Below are 19,367 nucleotides of genomic sequence, written 5' to 3'. Positions count from 1 at the left end.
CTCCGTCTGCCGTCTTTGATCAGCACTCTGCCCGGTTCGTAACCACTCTGGACAATCATCCCGTACGGACACTCCTGGACTATACCACTTGCCCCTTGTGTACCGGCTGCCGCACATTTAGGCCTTCCGGGGTTGATTGCCGGACAGTCCCTGTACAGGGGTTCGCTCTGGTGGTCTCCCTGGGGGAGTCCGGTGCGTGGCCCCGGGAATCCCCTTCGCTCCGTTTTGTGTGTTGTTTTACTGTGTTTATTCCCGTTGTGTATCTACCGTGGTGACATATTATATAACATCTTGTACCAAGAACTCGTCTCTGTTGTCATTGCCCTAACGCAATCGAAATCCTCAGAACATACAGTAGTATTACATTTCTTTTCTGTTTCTTAGAGGGGTCATTTTGAAAGGGGTTGTCTTCATACCATCTGCATAACAGAAGTATGGCTTCTGAAGGCCGGTCATTCAGCTGATAGTCTTGGGAGCAATTATGTCCTGCAAGACGTAATCATACATGGTCAATTAGAGAAAATGGAGGGATACTCTGATTCTGCTGGATTAAGAACTGCTCTTTTTTAATGGCCGCTCATTCTTGTAATAGACCAGAGCTCTTAGGTGATCTCTCCTTCGAGACTTACATAGGTCCTAATAAAGATGATTTTTTTTCTTAAAGAAGACCCCCCAATCTTTTTTATCCACTAAACCTGCTATGTATATATAATGTAATATGTGTTAATACAGAGGATGAAATAAGTATTGAACACGTCAGCAATTTTCTACAGTAAATAAATATACTGTATTTTTAAAGGTGCTATTGACATGAATTTCTCAGAAGATGCCGGTAACAACCCATCCAATCCACACAGGCAAAGAAATTAAGCCATAGATGTCCATAAACTAAAGGGCACTTTACATGCTCCGCTATCGATATCGCTAGCGAGCGTACCCGCCCCCGTCGGTTGTGCGTCATGGGCAAATCGCTGCCCGTGGCGCACATCATCGCTAACACCCGTCACACATACTTACCTGCCTTACTAAGGGGGAGCTTCGTTCGGCGTCACAGCGACGTCACTAAGCGGCCACCCAATAGAAGCGGAGGGGCGGAGATGAGTGGGACGAACATCCCGCCCACCTCCTTCCTTCCTCATTGCGGCCGGCCGCAGGTACGGTGATGGTCTTCGTTCCTGCGGTGTCAGACGTAGCGATGTGTGCTGCCACAGGAACGACGAACAACCTGCGTCCAGCAACAATCGGGATAGCAACGACGCGTCAACGATAAGGTAAGTAATTTTGATCGTTAATGGTCGTTTGTGCGTTTCACATGCAATAACGTCGCTAACGAGGCCAGATGTGTGTTCCGAATTCCGTGACCCCAACGACATCTCGTTAGCGATGTTGTTGCGTGTAAAGCGGCCTTAAGTTATGTGTAATAATGTGAAATGAAAAAGTATTAAACACACTTAATGAAATTTATTTAATATTTCATACAAAAGGCTTTTTTTGTTTTGATAACAGCTTCGAAACCTCCTGTGTCATTTCTCATTATTACACGTGACTACATTTATGGATATTTATAGTTGAATTTCTTTGCCTGTGTGGAATGGTGGCTTGTTCCCGACATCTGATAAGAAATTCATGTCAATAGCACCTTTAGAAATATATTTTCTTAGAAACTCGATGACAAATTTGATACGTATTTCACCCGCTATCTTCCCCGCTTTTGCCAATTTCTGAGATCCGTAACATTTTGTTTTTCTATCGATTGAGCTGGATGAGGGCTTATTTTTTGCTTGACAAGCTGAATGTTTTATAGATACCATTTTTCCTATATATGACATTTTAATCTGTTGATCTATTTTTATTGCATTTTTTTAGGGAGGGATGGTGACCAAAAAACACACATTTCTGGCTTTTTGATTGTTTGATTACAGTATTTACATATCAGGTTAATCAATTTTATAGTTTGATAGATCACACATTTTTGAACATGGTGACTCCAAATATGTTTTTTTTTTTTTTTTAATTCGTTCTTTTAAAAGTGAAAAAGGGGGGTAATTTTAACTTTTGTCTTTAGATTTTTTTGGGGGTTTTTTATTTTTAGTTCCCTTAGTTCACTGTGATTTTGCAATCACTTATACTATAATTTCACATTATTGGAGTATATAATGTAAATTTTGGTCTCCTTTATATCTCAGCATAGAGCTGAGCACCAGAGGAGTACCAAGATGGCAGCAACAAGTGCACCCGGCTGCCCTATTAATCCATTGATGTCATGGGGCACCGATGAGAGCCAGTGTCTGCCGCTTGTGGAGAGCTCTCAGCTTCTTAACCCTCTTCACTTGCAATCAACCCTGCACTTGTTAAGGTGAACTCTTAACCAGAGATCACTAGTTGCCTACTGCCTGGCCAAATTTATATGGGCCAAGTGCATGCATAAAAGAATTCACACCAGACACAGTCGGATATGAAGTCTCTTCTTGGTCACAGTAAAGATGACACCAAACAGACTGAGGAGACTCATGCGTCCTCTGATATAGGCTAGGGGCGTACACAAGTTCAGATATGCCCATTTAGTGGGACAGTTCATGGGCTAGGGAATGGGGAGATCCGTGTTGCTGTTGATGGGCAGGTCTGACTCCAGTGGATGAAACCATGACGATGGGAGGGACGTCATCTGGTGCATCCATGCTGATGGTTTGGTCTGTGATGTCTTGTAGCTTGACCAAGGGTCTTTCCTTATATGGTGGTCTTCTTTCATCTGGACATTCCTTGCATTCCAAGCAAGGTGTGGATAACAGGAAATGGTGGCCATCTTTATATCTGTGTCATGTATATGATCTGAAACCTGAATTATGTAAGGCAAATCGATATATTTCCCACAATGCTCTATGTCCAGAGGTTAATTAAGTATTTCATTTTATGGCTCTCCTCAACACACTCACAAACATGTACTTTATTTTTGAGATTATAAGATGCACTTTTCCTCCCAAAAATTTGGGAGGAAAATGAGGGATGTGTCTTGAAATCCGAATGTAGCTTACCGGGAGATGGAGAATGGGCTCTGCGCTAGCTGCGGTGGGGGCTGTGCTGGCTGCAGTAGTTGCTTTGCAGGCTGCTGTGCATTGCAGCGGGTGTCCGAGCTTCAAATAATGGCGCCGGAGTTGGTGCATGCGCAGATGGATCTCTCGGCTCAAGATCTCATCTGCGCACGTGCCGCCTCCAGCTGCGGACTTAAGGAAAATGGTGCCCGAAGGTGGCGCGTGCGTAGATGAGATCTTGGCTTGTCATTTAGCCAAGAGCTCAATCTGCGCACACACCCACTCTAGGTGCAATTTGTTTGAAGTCTGCACCGCCAACAGAGCATCTGGGACACCCTTCGCACCGCCCTGCTCCATACAGCCAGCACAGCCCCCACCACAGTGCCTGCAGCATCACCCCTGCCTCCTGTGACTCTGCTGCACCACCACTGCTGACCCCCCTCCGGTAAGACACCACAGTAGTATAAGACAGACCCCCCCCCTATTTTTTTCTTTTATCTCTAAATTTGAGGTGCATCTTATACTCCAGTGCGTCGTATAAAATGAAAAATATGGTATGTGATATTGTATTGAAGGGTTAAGTAAAGTTGCATAATTTTTCAGTATAACAAAAATCAGGAGACCTATCTAATAAGGAAATATGTAAGGCCTTATCAAGTTAATGTGAGAATTCAGTTATTTCCAAAGTTAGAACTTTTTTGCAGGTGACAAGCAAATGGGTATTAGCACTGTACTGTACTATGTAATATTAAGGCAATATTACAGATGAGGCAAGGTAACTCACAAGGGTTCCCATCGTCTGTGACATGACAAGATCATGTCAAGTCTCAATATTATTCTGCATAACCGAGAGCGACATTGCCTGTGGGTTGTCTAATTTGTATGCGGCTCCTGATTTCTTATGGATCAGTTTCAGATCTGAACAGGATGTTGGTGATGAAGCTTCTTTATTAGAAACTATGACTGTAGTTTGGCACCATAGTTCCTTGTACATAAAGTCAACGATCAGGTGGCATTTCTCTCATTTCAGCAGGACCTTATCGCACATTATTTATTAGATCTTTTCACAGTACCCTGTGTTCTCACTCTTCATTTCCTGACCCATCTCATACATTTTCCAGCAAACTATAATTACTTTACTTTTCAGAAGAGTAGAAATAAAACAAAAGTAAAACCACTGCCAATATGTACCGTATATAATGTGCTATATAAAGTGGGAAGAAGGAGAAATAACAATAAAGAAATTGAAATTGAACTGAAATACTTGAATGTGTAGAGTTATATTTCTGGGGATGTAACTACTTTGGCCACTCAAACTATCCTCGAGTTGTCTCTTGAGCATCTCAGAGCTATGCAGTCTCCTTACATGCTTGTTGCTTACTCCTCTTTGAGTGACAGTTCTAGTGAGTTGCTTCAAAAGCCGCTACAACAGTTTGTCAATGTGTGTTCTGAGTGTACATCTATAGTTACCTATAGAAATAGCAGGGCATTTGAAGGAGTACACAGCTCAGGAAAGTGAGAGACCCATGATCTCAAGAAATTTTGTGAAAATTGTTGATGTTGTGGATTGTGATAAGATCCCTGTCAGGAGCTGAGACAGAGGTGAGCAACTAACTACAGTATAGAACTCATTGGGTTGGGATGATACGAATTGACTCATCCCTTGGAGTGTAACTACTGTTCACATTTGGCCAGGTTTTGGTGGCGGAGCTGCTTGGAAAATAGCTCTGCACTACACTGTGTGAACACTTACTAGGCAAGTTGTATATTTCATGTTATTTTTGAACAACTACAGTGCTGCCAATCAATCCAAAAATAATAAATCTGAATATTTAGAAAGTGACATTGAGATTGTCTTCTTTCTTAGGAGAATATCTATGTGCACATAATTATTGCTTAACTATTCGTATGCAGAATTATTATGCAGCTAAATGAAACGTACATTTTCCCATCTCAATGGTTTACTATCATCTGGTAAAGTGAGAACAATAACCAAACAACTCAAAATGAACAAAAATATATTTCTGACATTTCCAAAAAATGTCAGTGCCCAATATAGCCACGCTTCTTTTCCATAACACTCATAAGACCTCTATGCATGGAGCCTATCCATTTCTTAATCTGTTTACATTCAACCAACCATAGCCTCCCAGAGACAGTTCCCAATAGGGTTTAGGTCAGGTGAGGAAGGAGGCAATGTAATTATTCTTCATGTTTAAGGCTTTTCCTCGCTAGCCAAGCAGTGGAGGACTTTGATGCATGCGAATGAGCATTGTCCTGCCTAAAAATGATGATTTTCTTGACAGATGCACACATTTTCCTGTATCATTGCTTGAAGAAAAGTGTCTGAAAAACTGGTAGAAAGTTTGGGAATTGATTTTGAGTCCAACTTCAAAAAGTCCAACTAACTCATGTTTAATAATACCAGCCTATAGCAGTACTGTCAAAGTCAAATCTTGAGCCAGCCACAGGCCGATCTATCTGGTCCGTTAAGAGTCACTTCATCACATCAGTCCATGAAATCTTTGAAAAGTCTGTCTTCAGATATTTCTTGGCCCAGTCTTGATGTTTCAACTTATGTGTCTTGTTCAGTAGTGGTTGGGTTTCAGCCTTCATTACCTTGGCCATGTCTCTGAGCACTGAACACCTTGTACTTCTGGGCACTCCAGGGACATTGCCATTCTGGAATATGACGGTACTTGAGGATTATTGGTTCTGTTTCTGTCATGTTTTATTCTTCTCAAATCTTTGACAGTAAATATGCGGGGGTTTTCTCAAGATGTTTTTGCAATTCCGTTAACTAATTGCAGGAAAAGTTGTGATGATTCTGTGATTCACACTTCAATATCTTAGCTATTCCAAGAGTGCTGGATCCCTCTGTAACGCTTTAAAACATTTTGACTTTTCAGAGTCATTTCAATCTTTTTTGGCCCATTTTGCTGGAGGAAAACAAACTGCCTAATAATTCTGTTGCTATTCTGAGGCCACACGCTCCTTCATTTCACAAATATACATCACCTGATCTGCTTCATCCAATAAACATTCAAGTTTATATATCTTAGAGTTGAAGAATCTGTATAAAAATGATGATATGGTCAAAATACTCAATTGTCTAATAATTGTGCACATGATCTATATAAAATAAAATCTCTCATTGCAGGAGAATAACAGCAGTTAGAAAAAGCAATTCAATTGTAAACTTGCTTATTTTCATGCTGTCGGACTAACTAAATCAATTTAATAACATGAGAATATCTCTTTGGCCAGTTTCCTATGGCTGTAATATGGCTTCATTCTAGTATCCCTATTACCACTACAAAAGCTGTAATCTAATTTAAAGGAGATCTGTCAGCAGCTTTTTGCTACCTCATCTGAGAACAGCATGATGTAGGCCAATAGACTCTGAATCCAAAATGTATCACTTAGATTACTAGCTGCAGCAGCAGTTCTTACACAATCAGAACTTTTACATTTAGCCATGTAGCAGAGCTGAGAGAGCTTCCCCACACCAGGCTCTCTATAGAGATTTGTCAACAGCCATGCTGAACTCATTGTGCCTGCCCTCGTCGAATCGCAGACGTTACTTTGTTTATAGAGATTGTACATTGGCAGTGAGGTGTGCTGATCGGCTGTGCACGTGACATTATAGTCTGGGCAATGATTATCACCAGGTGATAAAGCCTTTAGTTGAAGTAAGCAGCACACAGCCTTATAATAGACGCATAGTTAAAGGGGTGGTTCACCCATATTTTTCATTGTCTAGATCGATATTATATTGAGAAAGAATGTTTCTCTCAAATACCTTATGTTGGCAATAGTGCCTGTGAGAGGCGCTATTGCGGACCGCTGTTCCCCGCTTTGTGACCCCCCGCCTCCGTGACCTCGGGGATCCAGTGACATCATGTCAAGTTCCTAACACCGCGGCCAGCCACAGTGTCCGTGAGTGATGGGCTGTGGGTGGTGTTTCAACGCTCGTCACAGCCCATCAGCTCCCAGCTTCCTCCTCCCTCACAGCAAAGTGCTGCAAGCAGGAGACGCGCTGAGCTGTGACAGCGGTGAAACACCGCCCACAGCCCAGTGAGTCGGGAAGACTGGGGTCGGCCGCAGTGATGTGACGTGTCTGGTACTTGATGTGACGTCACCGTAGTGGAGAACAGCGGTCTGCAATAGCGCCTCTCGCAGGCACTATTGCAAACATAAGATTTGATTGAAACATTGTTTCTCAATATAATATCGATCTAAAAAATAAAAAATATGGGTGAACCAACCTTTTAATTTTGTTTTTTAACCCCAACCGCATGCTGTTCTCAGCTTATATAGCAAAAAACCTGCTGACAGTTTCCCTTAAATGTAAGTGATATTTGATCAAAAAATTGATTCTAAATTCACCGGTATCATATATTTAATTTTAAAATGTAGCCAGATTACGTCCATGGTAAACTGTCCTTAGTGCAATCATCTGTTGTAATGATCCAGTATAGTCTGTGCTTTCTAAATACACTAATTGGATGCAGCATAAGGTGCACAATGTACCCTCCAATTTATGAGCAGCAATGATGTGGGAGGAGGAATCTGTAAATTTATTGCATTTATATGTCTAATATGATCTATCTTCGTGTCTTGTAGCAAGTAATAAATGGAAAGATTTGTCGGCAAAGTAGTCTATAAGGCGTGTGACTAATAAGACACCTCTGTCATTTCTCTCAGCAATCATCTCCTCGACTTGTTCAGCACAGCAGAGAATTTGAAGATGCATTAGCGAGCCTCATTATTATGATCTCACCCATGGCCCCACATTTGGCGTCAGAGCTATGGAAAGGTAAATCCTGGAAATCTTATTAAGTACATATTCTGAGCAGAATATAGATTACAATCTTGAATACTGTAATCAAGTATAGACATTTTAATTTAGAGAGGTTTCCATCTTTGGGGACTTTTTTCTTTTACTTAAATACAAGAATGTGTCTTTTACAGTCTCTTTATTTCTCCGCACATTCAACTTGTATGTGGCCATAAATCAGCTGAGAGGACGCCGATAAATAAAGATAATGAGCTACAAACTCCCCATCACACGCTCTCAGTGGGTTGACTGATGGCTTCTTAGTGAACTCACTTTGCACCCAGCAAATGTTTTAATAGAACCTAAGCGCAAATACTAATTTTAGTAAAAAATATAACCATTTATATAAAAAAGGTGACCTATCCCTTTAATGTAATACACTAATGACAGTATGACTGCTATTTCATGGGATCCTCTTTGTGTTATAAAATATATCAAACCTTAAAGGGCTATTCCCATCACCAAGATCTTATCCCAATATGTAGTAATATAATATTAGCAACTACTTCCAAATGGAAATGTAGTATAGTTCTCCCAATATAGCCATGTCTCTTACCTCATGTGCAGCCATTTCAGCTTGGGTATCTATGGTTCCGACCATGAGCAACTAATTAACTGTCACTAGATGAGTGGATGTAACCATGGATACCTAAGCTGCAATGCCCTGCACATGAGGTAAGAGACAAAGCTTAATCAGGAGAACTATACTACATTTCAAATTGGGTATATTTGCTAATATTAATATTATTACACCTACTACATATTGGGATAGGATCTTGGAAATGGGAATAACCTTTTAAATCTTTTGTATTTTTTAAGCATGGGTGGTACAGGTTATAATCTAGTGTTTCTGATATATATCAGAAATGCAGTTAAAAAATTATTTTCAGACCAAGTTTAGATTATGCCTGTTTGTAGATACTCTAATCACTGTATACTATATATAATCAGTTTTTCTGTTTTCTAGGTATGGGACATGTGGCTCATAAACTGTGCCATCAGTATAACTGGAGCACAGATGTCCTTTCACATACTTGGCCCACAGTTGACCCGGAATATCTAAGCCAACCTGACACAGTAGAAGTTTCTGTACTGGTGAGTATGACACAGGGACAATGCACCTGCCCATGTATGACCTGTCTGTTTAGCTTTTTGTTATACTTTTGTATATACATTATGTTTTGCAGATCAATAATAAAAGCTATGGGTCAGTCAGTGTACCATACACAGTATCCCGCGACGCTGAGAAGGTCAAAGACCTTGTTATGCAGAGTGACCTTGGCTCAAACTGTCTTCAGGGCCGGACTATCAGGCGGGTGATTCTCTCTCCGCGGACGGCTCTTGTTAACTTCCTTGTGCAGGAGTGAAGATTTCAGAGACAATCCAAGCCTGTCACACTGTGAATGTGAGCGTGGTGTTTGCACTGATCCAGCGTTATCCTTGGCATCTGCTTATCCAGCCATTTTGTGGCCATGTTTATATGCAAGGATTTCCTGAGACACCTTTCAGCTGCTAAATAAGACAATTTTTTCAGATCCCATTATCTCAGAACTAAAAATCTGCAAATGATTGACAGCAAAGTTGTACATTTTAACTTAAAGGTACAAGGACACGTTTATTATGTCACTTTGTAATGACTATTAACTCTTCATATTTCTTAACATATGATTGTATGCAAGAACCACACCTCTGTAAAATGACCCGTAATACGGCTCAATAAGTATCGTATATATGTATGCACACGAGGCAATAACTGGTCTTATTAGTAGCTGCATTTTGTCTTATCGTCTGTATTTCATGTGATTGACCTTCAAAACATTTTCTACGGTGTCATTTAATGCAAAGTAATAGGAAAAAAATCATAATAAAATAACATAAATAAGGTTTTAAACAATATGAGTAAGTTTGTATATTACATGGCAGTTCCCCATCTGCATTAAGTGTACAGCAAAGACTACCTTGCAGCCTCATAGGCATCATGGTTGAAATAGGTCACCATGCCAGGTAGGACAGCGCAGGTGAGCCCAGCATCGACAGACAGCAGGTGGAGGAACCAATGTTTGGTATCCCCAATGGGTGGAAACCTACCAGAGACCGAGGTTGGGGTGCTTGGCTTCATCGGAGGAAGCTAGAAAATAAAATGAAGGATGCATTTGGAAAAATAAAGAGTTGTACTGGATGTTGCAAAGGGGCTGTGAGGTCAGAGCAATAGAAACTGTAGGTTCTGCAATCAAAATAGTAAAGTAAAGACACGTTTACTACCAGAGAGTAATGAACAATTGGTCTTGCTGGTATTAGACTTCAAGAGGACAGGCAGTAGAGAGAGAGCTAATGCTGGAAGGTTCCTCCATCAGCAGCGGCAACCGGTACAATGAGTGTCTTTATCGCCTTAGTCTAGATACTCTCCATCTCAACATGGAGTACTGATCTGAGGTTTATATACATGGGTGCTGGCCTTAAATCTGTACAAGAGGGTTCTGACTGGAGTCTATATTTTTAATTTGGCAGTCTCGTGTGGTCTAGATTAATGATGAGCGAGCGTGCTCGCCACTACTCGATAATCTATCAAGCATTGGGATGCTTCGGTACGCTCGGTGCTCGGCCGAGTATCGTGCGTGCTCATATGTGTTGGTTAGTGAAACATCCGACACAAAGAGCTGGCTCCTTACACTGAATGATGGGAACCAGCACCCCAGTGATAGCCACTTGCAAAATCTGAATGACTCTCACTAGAGCTAAAAACAACATGGATGTAGTCTGTTAAAAAAAAAACAAAAACACCCCTACCACGGAAAAACTCTGTTTATGGCTGGCTGTATGTCAAACTGCCCAAAAATTTCTGACCTACTCGATTTGCGTAACGAGCACTCAAACATCGTACTGTTCGCTCATCATTAGCGTATATCCATTTTGATACCCCGTGAAGAAACTCATACAATTTGTATCATTTGTAATTCAAGTGCCATCAGTTGAGATATATCCTATATAAACAGGCAGAAAAAAATCTTGCACAACATGCTATGGATACTAATTTCCCCTTTTTAGTTTAGAAGGCAAAACACAAACAACACCAATTTGCCATTTTGACTGCTCTATTCTTTCTGGAAATTTTGAAGGAATGGCCTGCAGGATCTGACAACTGGAACCCCCAGCAATCCCAACAAACAGGCTTTGAATAGCCCTGTGTGAGTAAATGACATTATTCTTTCCTCTGTATTACAAGTCTGCTGGCTGAAAGTAACCCTGGACTCTTCCCTGTCCTTCAAACCACACATCCAGACCCTTACCACCTCCTGTCACCTCGAAAAATATATAGAAAATTTAGCCCTTCCTCAACTCTGAATCTACTAAACTGTTCATTGATGCCCTCATCATCTCCCTCCTTGACTACTGCAATATCCTCCTTTTTTGCCTCCCAACTATTACTATTGTACCTCTCCAATCTGTGTTTAACTCTGCTACGCGATTAATTCACCTCTACCCTCGCCACTCCTCTGCAAATTCCGTCACTGGCTTCCAATTACCCAACAAACTAAAAATGACTTGTAAGGCCCTTTATAACCGCTCTTCCATGCATCATTGAACTAGTATCCCAATACTTCCCCACACGTAATATTCAGTCCTTCCAAGACTTCACTCTGTCCTCTGCTGTCTTATGTTCTTCACCCAATTACCTTGAAGACTTGTCCCGAGCATCCTCCGTCCTCTGGATTTCAGTGCCTCAACACGTCTGATTGTCTCCCACATTTTGAATCTTCAGAGGTAACCTGAAAACTCATCTCTTCAGGAAATCACACCACCACTGAAGCTACTGCAACCCCCAACTTACTGTTTCCTTCCCATAATCCTCTCCCCCTCTGTACCAGTCTGTCACTGTTAGATTCTTCATGTTATATGTATTTTGTATGTCTATCCTCTTCAAACTACTTTCAATTTTCTATTTAGTGTTCACTTAGAAACTTAGAAGAGGAGGAAGTCAGTTTGCAACTTGGCTCTCCTAGATTATGAACAGATAATCTTCTATTATCTGTACAAATATTATAATAATTATCTTTCTCACATCACTGCTTCATCGACAGTAGCACTGATTAAGTATTTTCCTTAAAATGTTCAAAACATTCTGCTTCTGTTTTGTCGGGATTGGGGGTATCTACAGAAAGGCTCGCCCTTGTGAAGTATCATGAGTTATGATGGTATGTACCAGTGATCTTCATCCTCTCTTACGTCGAGAGCCACATTCAGCACCACCCTCAAATTCATTCAGCTCCTGCCTGCCCCACAGCAGTGACAGGCCCCATTATCATTTTAATGCCAAATATTCACCACATAAATCATAACAAGGCAGTATACTTCCATCTATGGGTTCCCACCTTACACTCATTAGGTATTTTGCATCAAGCACTCCCACCACACTATCAGATCCAGCTTCAAACACCCCCTATATCTGGCAGTATCATCCTATGTCCAGCTTAGTACTTACATAATTTATCTTCCCAAGTCCAGCATGTGAGCATCAAAGTCTGCCCTTCTGTTTAGGACTACTCACAAAAGTCACCATTTGGGTAGTTGTTTGGTAGACCTGGTGCTAATACATCAAGTTCACATCAAGTACGTGAGCCACACATCATGATGCCACAAGCCACGTGTGGCTCCTGAGCCACAGGTTGGGGATCCCTCATATAGATGCTTGGAAAACTGAGATTGCACCAAAATCAGTCATCGAAACCATCTGATCTGCAGGCAGAATGCAGGAGTACTTTGTATACGAGAATCTCAAAGCAATCCATACAGCATCTGAGCATCCAAATGGAGCTTTGTGCTCAGGTCTGGCAGTAATTTAGCCTAAAGTGGATTAATGCAATTGATTTGTTGTGTTGATGTTTTACTTTTGCCTTCACCTAACATGATAAATATCGTGCAAAAAGTTTCTTCACCTCTAGCTTGTGGCTTGAACTTTACTTTCGACAGAATGTTGTTATTTGATCTGTCGTATATAGAGTTCCACGTGCATTATGCAGCTCACCTCCTAGAGGAGGCAGAATCTGCTTGTAAGGATCTAAAGGGAATCTATCATCGTAATTTACCCTTATAATACATTATCAGCCTCTTAGTAAAGTGTGCAATCATCCTCATAGTATAATACACATGCAGATGCAGTTTAATTTTGATATTGTAAAGTACCTAGGCTGTAATATTTGCATTGCTGCATATACATAAATGGAAACATATTAGATACTACAGAACAGGAGGACTTATTTATAAAGGACTTACTTATTTATTATTACTTATTAATAAGCTAAGCAGCAGTACTCAATGTCAGGCAGCAGCTGCCAAAGCAAATAAGATTTCCTGAGATAAAAATGTATTGTTATAACTCTATAAATCCCATCTTGAATATGGGATTGAATTTTTGGCTTCACATTCCAGAAAGGACAAAGCTAATTTGGGAAAGGTTCAAAGGCAGACAACTAGATTACTACATGGCATGTCAGGTCTTTGTTATAAGGTTGATGTTAGAACAATTAGACCTGTTCAGTTTAGAAAAAAAAATCATCTCTTTTCTATGTATATGTAGGGTGCCGCAGGGCTGTAGTCGGGGGTGAATTATTGAATCTGGACACCACCCCAGCACATTACATGAAATACATGTTCCTGGCTGGATGTGTGGACTTGTGTCTTGTGGGCCATTTGCCCTTGCAGACTGCATGTTACCACTGATATCAGCTGGCCAGAACCAGGAGACCACCAGTCTATAGGGTGCTTTACACGCTGCGACATCGCTAGCGATATTGCGAGCGATAGCACCCACCCCCGTCGTTTGTGCAACATTTGGTTATCGCTGCTGTAGCGAACAATATCGCTATGGCAGCGTCACACGCACATACCTGTTCAGCGGCCGCCCAATAGCAGATGAGGGGCGGAGATGAGCGGGCGGAATATCCCGCCCACCTCCTTCCTTCCCCATTTCGGTGGACACAGGTAAGGAGATGTTCGTCATTCCTGCGGTATCACACATAGCGATGTGTGATGCCGCAGAAATGACGAACAACCAGCGGCATGCACCACCAACAATATTATGAAAAGGAGCGACGTGTCAACGATCAACGATTTTTGACGTTTTTGCGATCGTTGATCATCGCTCCTAGCTGTCACACGCTGCGATGACGCTAATGACGCCGGATGTGCGTCACAAACACCGTGACCCCGACGATATATCGTTAGCGATGTCGCAGCGTGCAAAGTACCCTTTTGTTAAACAACAATTCTTTACTCAACAGTTTTTCACCAACAACTTCCAAGTCGTTTCGTTTGTACAGAACACTTTCAAGCACAGTCTCAGTTCCCACTAGATTGCTTTCCTTCCCACTGTTCCTGTAAGTCCCAGTACAACCTGGTCCAGAACAACAGTTGCGTTTGTGACAGTCAATTCCCTTTCTACGGCTTCACGTCTCCTCTCGTACAGGGGTTTGCCACTATTACGGAGCAGAGATTAGTTTCTTCAGATGCTTAGGGGAGATTCCACCAGCGTAAGCAGACTAGAGTCACATGCCAGCTGGGATTTATCCGTCACCTTGATGGTTAAGGGCCTGTCCGTTAAGAGTCCTGTCCTACAGCTCTTTCGGTCTGGGGCCGCTCCATTCCATAGTCGGTCTCTAGCCTTACTGCTGTTCATTCTGTCTCTATTCTGGTCTCTTTCCTCCTCCTGACACAAGTCACTTACTTCATATGTCTTCACTGGATCTTTCTGGAAGGAACTCTCTCTTTCCCTGTCAACTAACCCCTCCCTTTGTGGGCTAGTCCCAACACTTAAATCTAACTGTTCCTACTGTCAGTTGCTGTGCAGGAATCAACCCCCTAACAGGACTGTGCACAACATACTTTATAACATTACATTACTACATAAACACTGCTATACATTATACCTTGTATAACATTACCAACACTACATACCATGCATTACAATATACATTACACAGAAACACATTACAAACATCACATTCTATTTCAATTCACATAGTCTTCGCTGTAGTTTCTTCAATAAAATGGCGCCGGAGTTGCTGTACACCCATGAACGGACTCCGGCGCTATTTTAATGACAGAATTACTGTGGCAAAAACAGCAATGGTGGCACAATATTCAAATAAAGAAAGATGGGCAAGCCAGGAGGACACTGGAGGAGGATTAAACACAGAGGACCCAACCCACAAAGGCCTGTCCCCGTTGCACAAGTCAATCAAAGTACAATGCATTTCGGCAACTTTGATTAAAGATATTTCATCAACCAAGCATCCGATCTTTCTACAACAGGTATGCCTGGATTCAGCATCTTAGTGCCTGTGTGGCACTGCCCTTACTTAATATTGCAAAATCCTGGTGGTTGGTTCTTTTTAAATAATAGCCAATGTTAAAATAGGAAGCCCTTAATAAATGACCACAGACAATTTTAATCCACATTAAAGGGGTTTTCCACCACTTTTTCACCCCCTTGCCATATATCATAGCTCTTCAAGACAATAACTGTTGTAATATACTTGTGTTAGAGGTATAGCTTCTATAAGAGCAAAGCAGCAGGGATCACGTAGTACTGGCTTGTTATGCAGATTTCTCTTCCTCCACTGTTAAGCCCCAATACTCCTTTTTCGGCACAGAAATAGACCAAATGAAAGGCAGTGCTCCTGAAGGTGGCTGTAGACTTTTTGGAGTGAATGACTGCTGCCTGAGCATGTGTCCTGAAGACACAACTAGTCTGCCTCACACAAGCTGAGTTGACAGCTTCATTCAGCAGTAACAGCAGGGGCCGACACTTTTGCTAGTGAAGTGCTGTGATCTGCATTTATAAAGCGAAGGGTTTAAGTAATACAATCACTGACGTAGACAGCTGAGAAGCACCGAAGTTGCATAAAAAAAACACAGTTGCATTGCTCTACTGGCCATCAGACTGGTACTGGCCAGATGGGCTGATCAGGGCCGCCATCAAGGCATTACTACGGTGCCTGGTGTAGGGGGCCCAGTGAAGAGAGGGGGCCCGGCCAGGCCTGGGGTAAATACTTATCTTTAGCCTCAGGCAGGACGGGCCCCTTCTGTTCACCAGGCCCCAGTCACAGGAGCAGCAGCAGCAGAGGGGCCCCGCGGTGTCGCTTCACTATCAGACATGACTAATTTGTATGCGAAGGGGTGGAGCATGCAAATTAGCCATGTGCTGTAGTGGAGGCAGGGTCATTGGAGCAGAGCAGGGCGCGCCATCGCTGAGCCATGCAGCAGGAAGTGAAGTCATCACTCTGAGACCTCATTACACTCCTGCAACAGCGGCTGAGGTGGCGAGGACACGGCAGCCAGCGGGACAGGTAAGCGCTGTGAGCTGAAGATTCGTTGATCTCTGCCCGGGGCCCATGCTGATCTCTGCCCGGGGCCCATGCTGATCTCTGCCCAGAGCCCGTGCTGATCTTTGCCCGGGGCCTGCGCTGATCTCCGCCCGGGACCTGCGCTGATTTCCGCCCGGGGCCCGCGCTGATTTCCGCCCAGGGCCTGCGCTGATCTCCACCCGGGGCCCGCGCTGATCTCTGCCCGGGGCAAGGGGGGCGCTGATCTCTGCCCAGGGCCCACTGATCTCTGCTGAAGGATGGGGGGGTGGCGCTGATCTCTGCCCGTGGCCGCCCGCCGACCCCAGCCCCTGTCTTGCTTCAGTTAGATCAGGGGTGGGGAACCTCTGGCCTGTGGTCTCCTGGCCTCTCTGCTGTGAGCCTCCTGGCATCTCTGCTGTGAGCCTCTTGGTCTCTCTGCTGTGAGCCTCCTAGCCTCTCTGCTGTGAGCCTCCTGGCCTCTCTGCTTTGAGCCTCCCTCTGCTGTGAGCTTCCTGCCTCTCTGCTTTGAGCCTCTCTCTGCTGTGAGCCTCCTTGCCTCTCTGCTGTGAGCCTCCTTGCCTCTCTGCTGTGAGCCTCCTTACCTCTCTGCTGTGAGCCTCCTGGCCTCTCTGCTGTGAGCCTCCTGCCTCCTAGTGCTGTGTGCCACCCTCCCAGTGCTGTCTGTGCTCTCTCAGTCCTGTTCATGTCTCCAGTCCTGTTTGTGCCCTTCTAGTGTTGTCCGTGCCACCGCCAGTACTGTCCGAGCCCCAGCCCCTCCTGTGATGTGTATATGCCCCCAGTCCCTCCTGTGATGTGTATATGCCCCTAGTCCCTCCTGTGATGTATATACAGTGCGTTGCGAAAGTATTCGGCCTTGAATTTTTCAACCTTTTTCCACATTTCAGGCTTCAAACATGAAGATAAAAAAAATTACATTTTATGGTGAAGAATTAACAACAAGTGGGACACAATTGTTAAGTTGAACGATATTTATTGCTTATTTTAATTTTTTGTAAAAAAGAAATAACTGAAAATTGGGGCGTGCAATATTATTTGGCCCCTTTACTGTCAGTGCAGTAAACTCACTCCAGAAGTTCATTGAGGATCTTTGAATGATCCAATGTTGTCCTAAATGACTAATAATGATAAATATAAGCCAACTATGTGTAATCAAGTCTCCGTATAAATGCACCTGCTCTGTGATAGTCTCAGTTTTCTGTATAAAGCGCAAATAGCATCACGAAGACCAAGGAACACAACAGGCAGGTCCATGATACTGTTGTGGAGAAGTTTAAAGCTGGATTTGGTTACAAAAAGATTTCCACAACTGTAAACATCCCAAGGAGCACTGTGCAAGCGATCATATTAAAATGGAAGGAGTATCATACCACTGCAAATTTACCAAGACCCGACTGTCCATCCAAACTTTCATTTCAAACAAGGAGAAGACTGATCAGAGATGCAGCCAAGAGGCCCATGATCATTCTGGATGAACTGCAGAGATCTACAGCTGAGGTGGGAGAGTCTGTCCATAGGACAACAATTACTGCACAAATCTGGCCTTTATGGAAGAGTGGCAAGAAGAAAGCCATTTCTCAAAGATATCCATAAAAAGTCTCATTTAAAGTTTGCCACAAGCCACCTGGGAGACACACCAAATATGTGAAAGAAGGTGCTCTGGTCAGATGAAACCAAAATCAAACTTTTTGGGCACAATGCCAAACGATATGTTTGGCGTAAAAGCAACACAGCTCATCACCCTGAACACACCATCCCCACTGTCAAACATGGTGGTGGCAGCATCATGGTTTGGGCCTGCTTTTCTTCAGCAGGGACAGGGAAGATGGTTAAAATTGATGGGAAGATGGATGGAGCCAAATACTTGACCATTCTTGAAGAAAACCTGTTGGAGTCTGCAAAAGACCTGAGACTGGGACGGAGATTTGTCTTCCAACAAGACAATGATCCAAACATAAAGCAAAATCTACATGGAATGGCTCACAAATAAACATATCCAGGTGTTAAAATGGCCAAGTCACAGTCCAGACCTGAACCCAATCAAGAATCTGTGGAAAGAGCTAAAAACTGCTGTTCACAAACCCTGTCCATCCAACCTCACTCAGCTCCAGCTGTTTGCAAAGGAAGAATGGGTAAGAATTTCAGTCTCTCGATGTGCAAAACTGATACACATACCCCAAGCGACTGCAGCTGTAATCGCACCAAAAGGTGGCACTACAAAGTATTAACTTAAAGGGGATGAATAATATTGCACGCCCAAATTTTCAGTTATTTATTTTTTATAAACAGTTTAAAATAAACAATAAATTTCGTTCAACTTCACAATTGTGTCCCACTTCTTGTTGATTCTTCACCAAAACATTAACATGTTTATCTTTATGTTTGAAGCCTCAAATGTGGGAAAAGGTTCAAAAATTCAAGGGGACCAAATACTTTTGCAAGGCACTTTATATACCAGAATGTGCCCAGGAGGGGGATGTATATAGCAGAAGGGGCCCAGGATGGGACATACATACCTAAATGGGGACATATATACAAAGAAAGGGACACATATTTCAGGAGGGGGACATTATATATATATATACAATACATATATATACATATTACACATGTTTTTCCAAGAGGAGCAGAGAGACTGTAAGAGGTTTGAGGGGTGGAGGCGGAGCTGGGGTGGAGCCTGGGTGGAGTCCCAAGGGGGCCCGAATATTTTGCCAGTATGGGGCCCTGAAATTCCTAGTGGTGGCCCTGTTGCTGATACCTAGCCTGGGCTGCTCTCCGACTTGTTATCTCCCAATATCTTCAGCAGCGCAGGTTTTACAATGGAGGGGGCGTGCTAATTGCTAGTTCACAGGCTACGGCAATGCCTGATGGAACTTGCCATAATAGATCACTGTAAGCCTGAGGAGAGTGGCCCATAATCGCATGACTAATGAATAAAAAAAATTAATGAGTTAGGGTAGTGGATAACTTCTTTAATGGTATCTGTTTGTTTATTTATTTATTACATTAAGTTATTCATTTATGTGTTGGGTGTGACTACTATGCCTACATGCAAGTTATACTGAATGTTATCCCAAAAAATCTAAGCAGCTGATTTATTGAGGCTCGCTTGGGATAGGCTAGTCTTAATGAATAGGC

General features: G+C 42.7%; 1 protein-coding gene across 2 annotated transcripts in view; it reads left to right on the top strand.

The window, feature by feature from the left end:
• The window catches only part of LARS2 (leucyl-tRNA synthetase 2, mitochondrial), a 315,249-nt gene extending 305,485 nt beyond the window's left edge, over positions 1-9,764 (top strand). For both annotated transcript variants that reach the window (XM_075316613.1, XM_075316614.1), the window contains exons 19-21: positions 7,737-7,848; positions 8,837-8,964; positions 9,057-9,764. In XM_075316613.1, the coding sequence (XP_075172728.1) occupies positions 7,737-7,848; positions 8,837-8,964; positions 9,057-9,236 (420 nt within the window). In that variant the 3' untranslated portion in view covers positions 9,237-9,764. The remainder of the gene's footprint in view (positions 1-7,736; positions 7,849-8,836; positions 8,965-9,056) is intronic.
• The last annotated feature ends 9,603 nt before the right edge of the window (positions 9,765-19,367 follow it).

The sequence above is a fragment of the Anomaloglossus baeobatrachus genome, chromosome 6, assembly GCF_048569485.1.
Source record: "Anomaloglossus baeobatrachus isolate aAnoBae1 chromosome 6, aAnoBae1.hap1, whole genome shotgun sequence".
Lineage (NCBI taxonomy): Eukaryota > Metazoa > Chordata > Amphibia > Anura > Aromobatidae > Anomaloglossus > Anomaloglossus baeobatrachus.
Note: the sequence above shows the minus strand (reverse complement) of the source record. Positions and strands in the feature narration are given on the sequence as shown.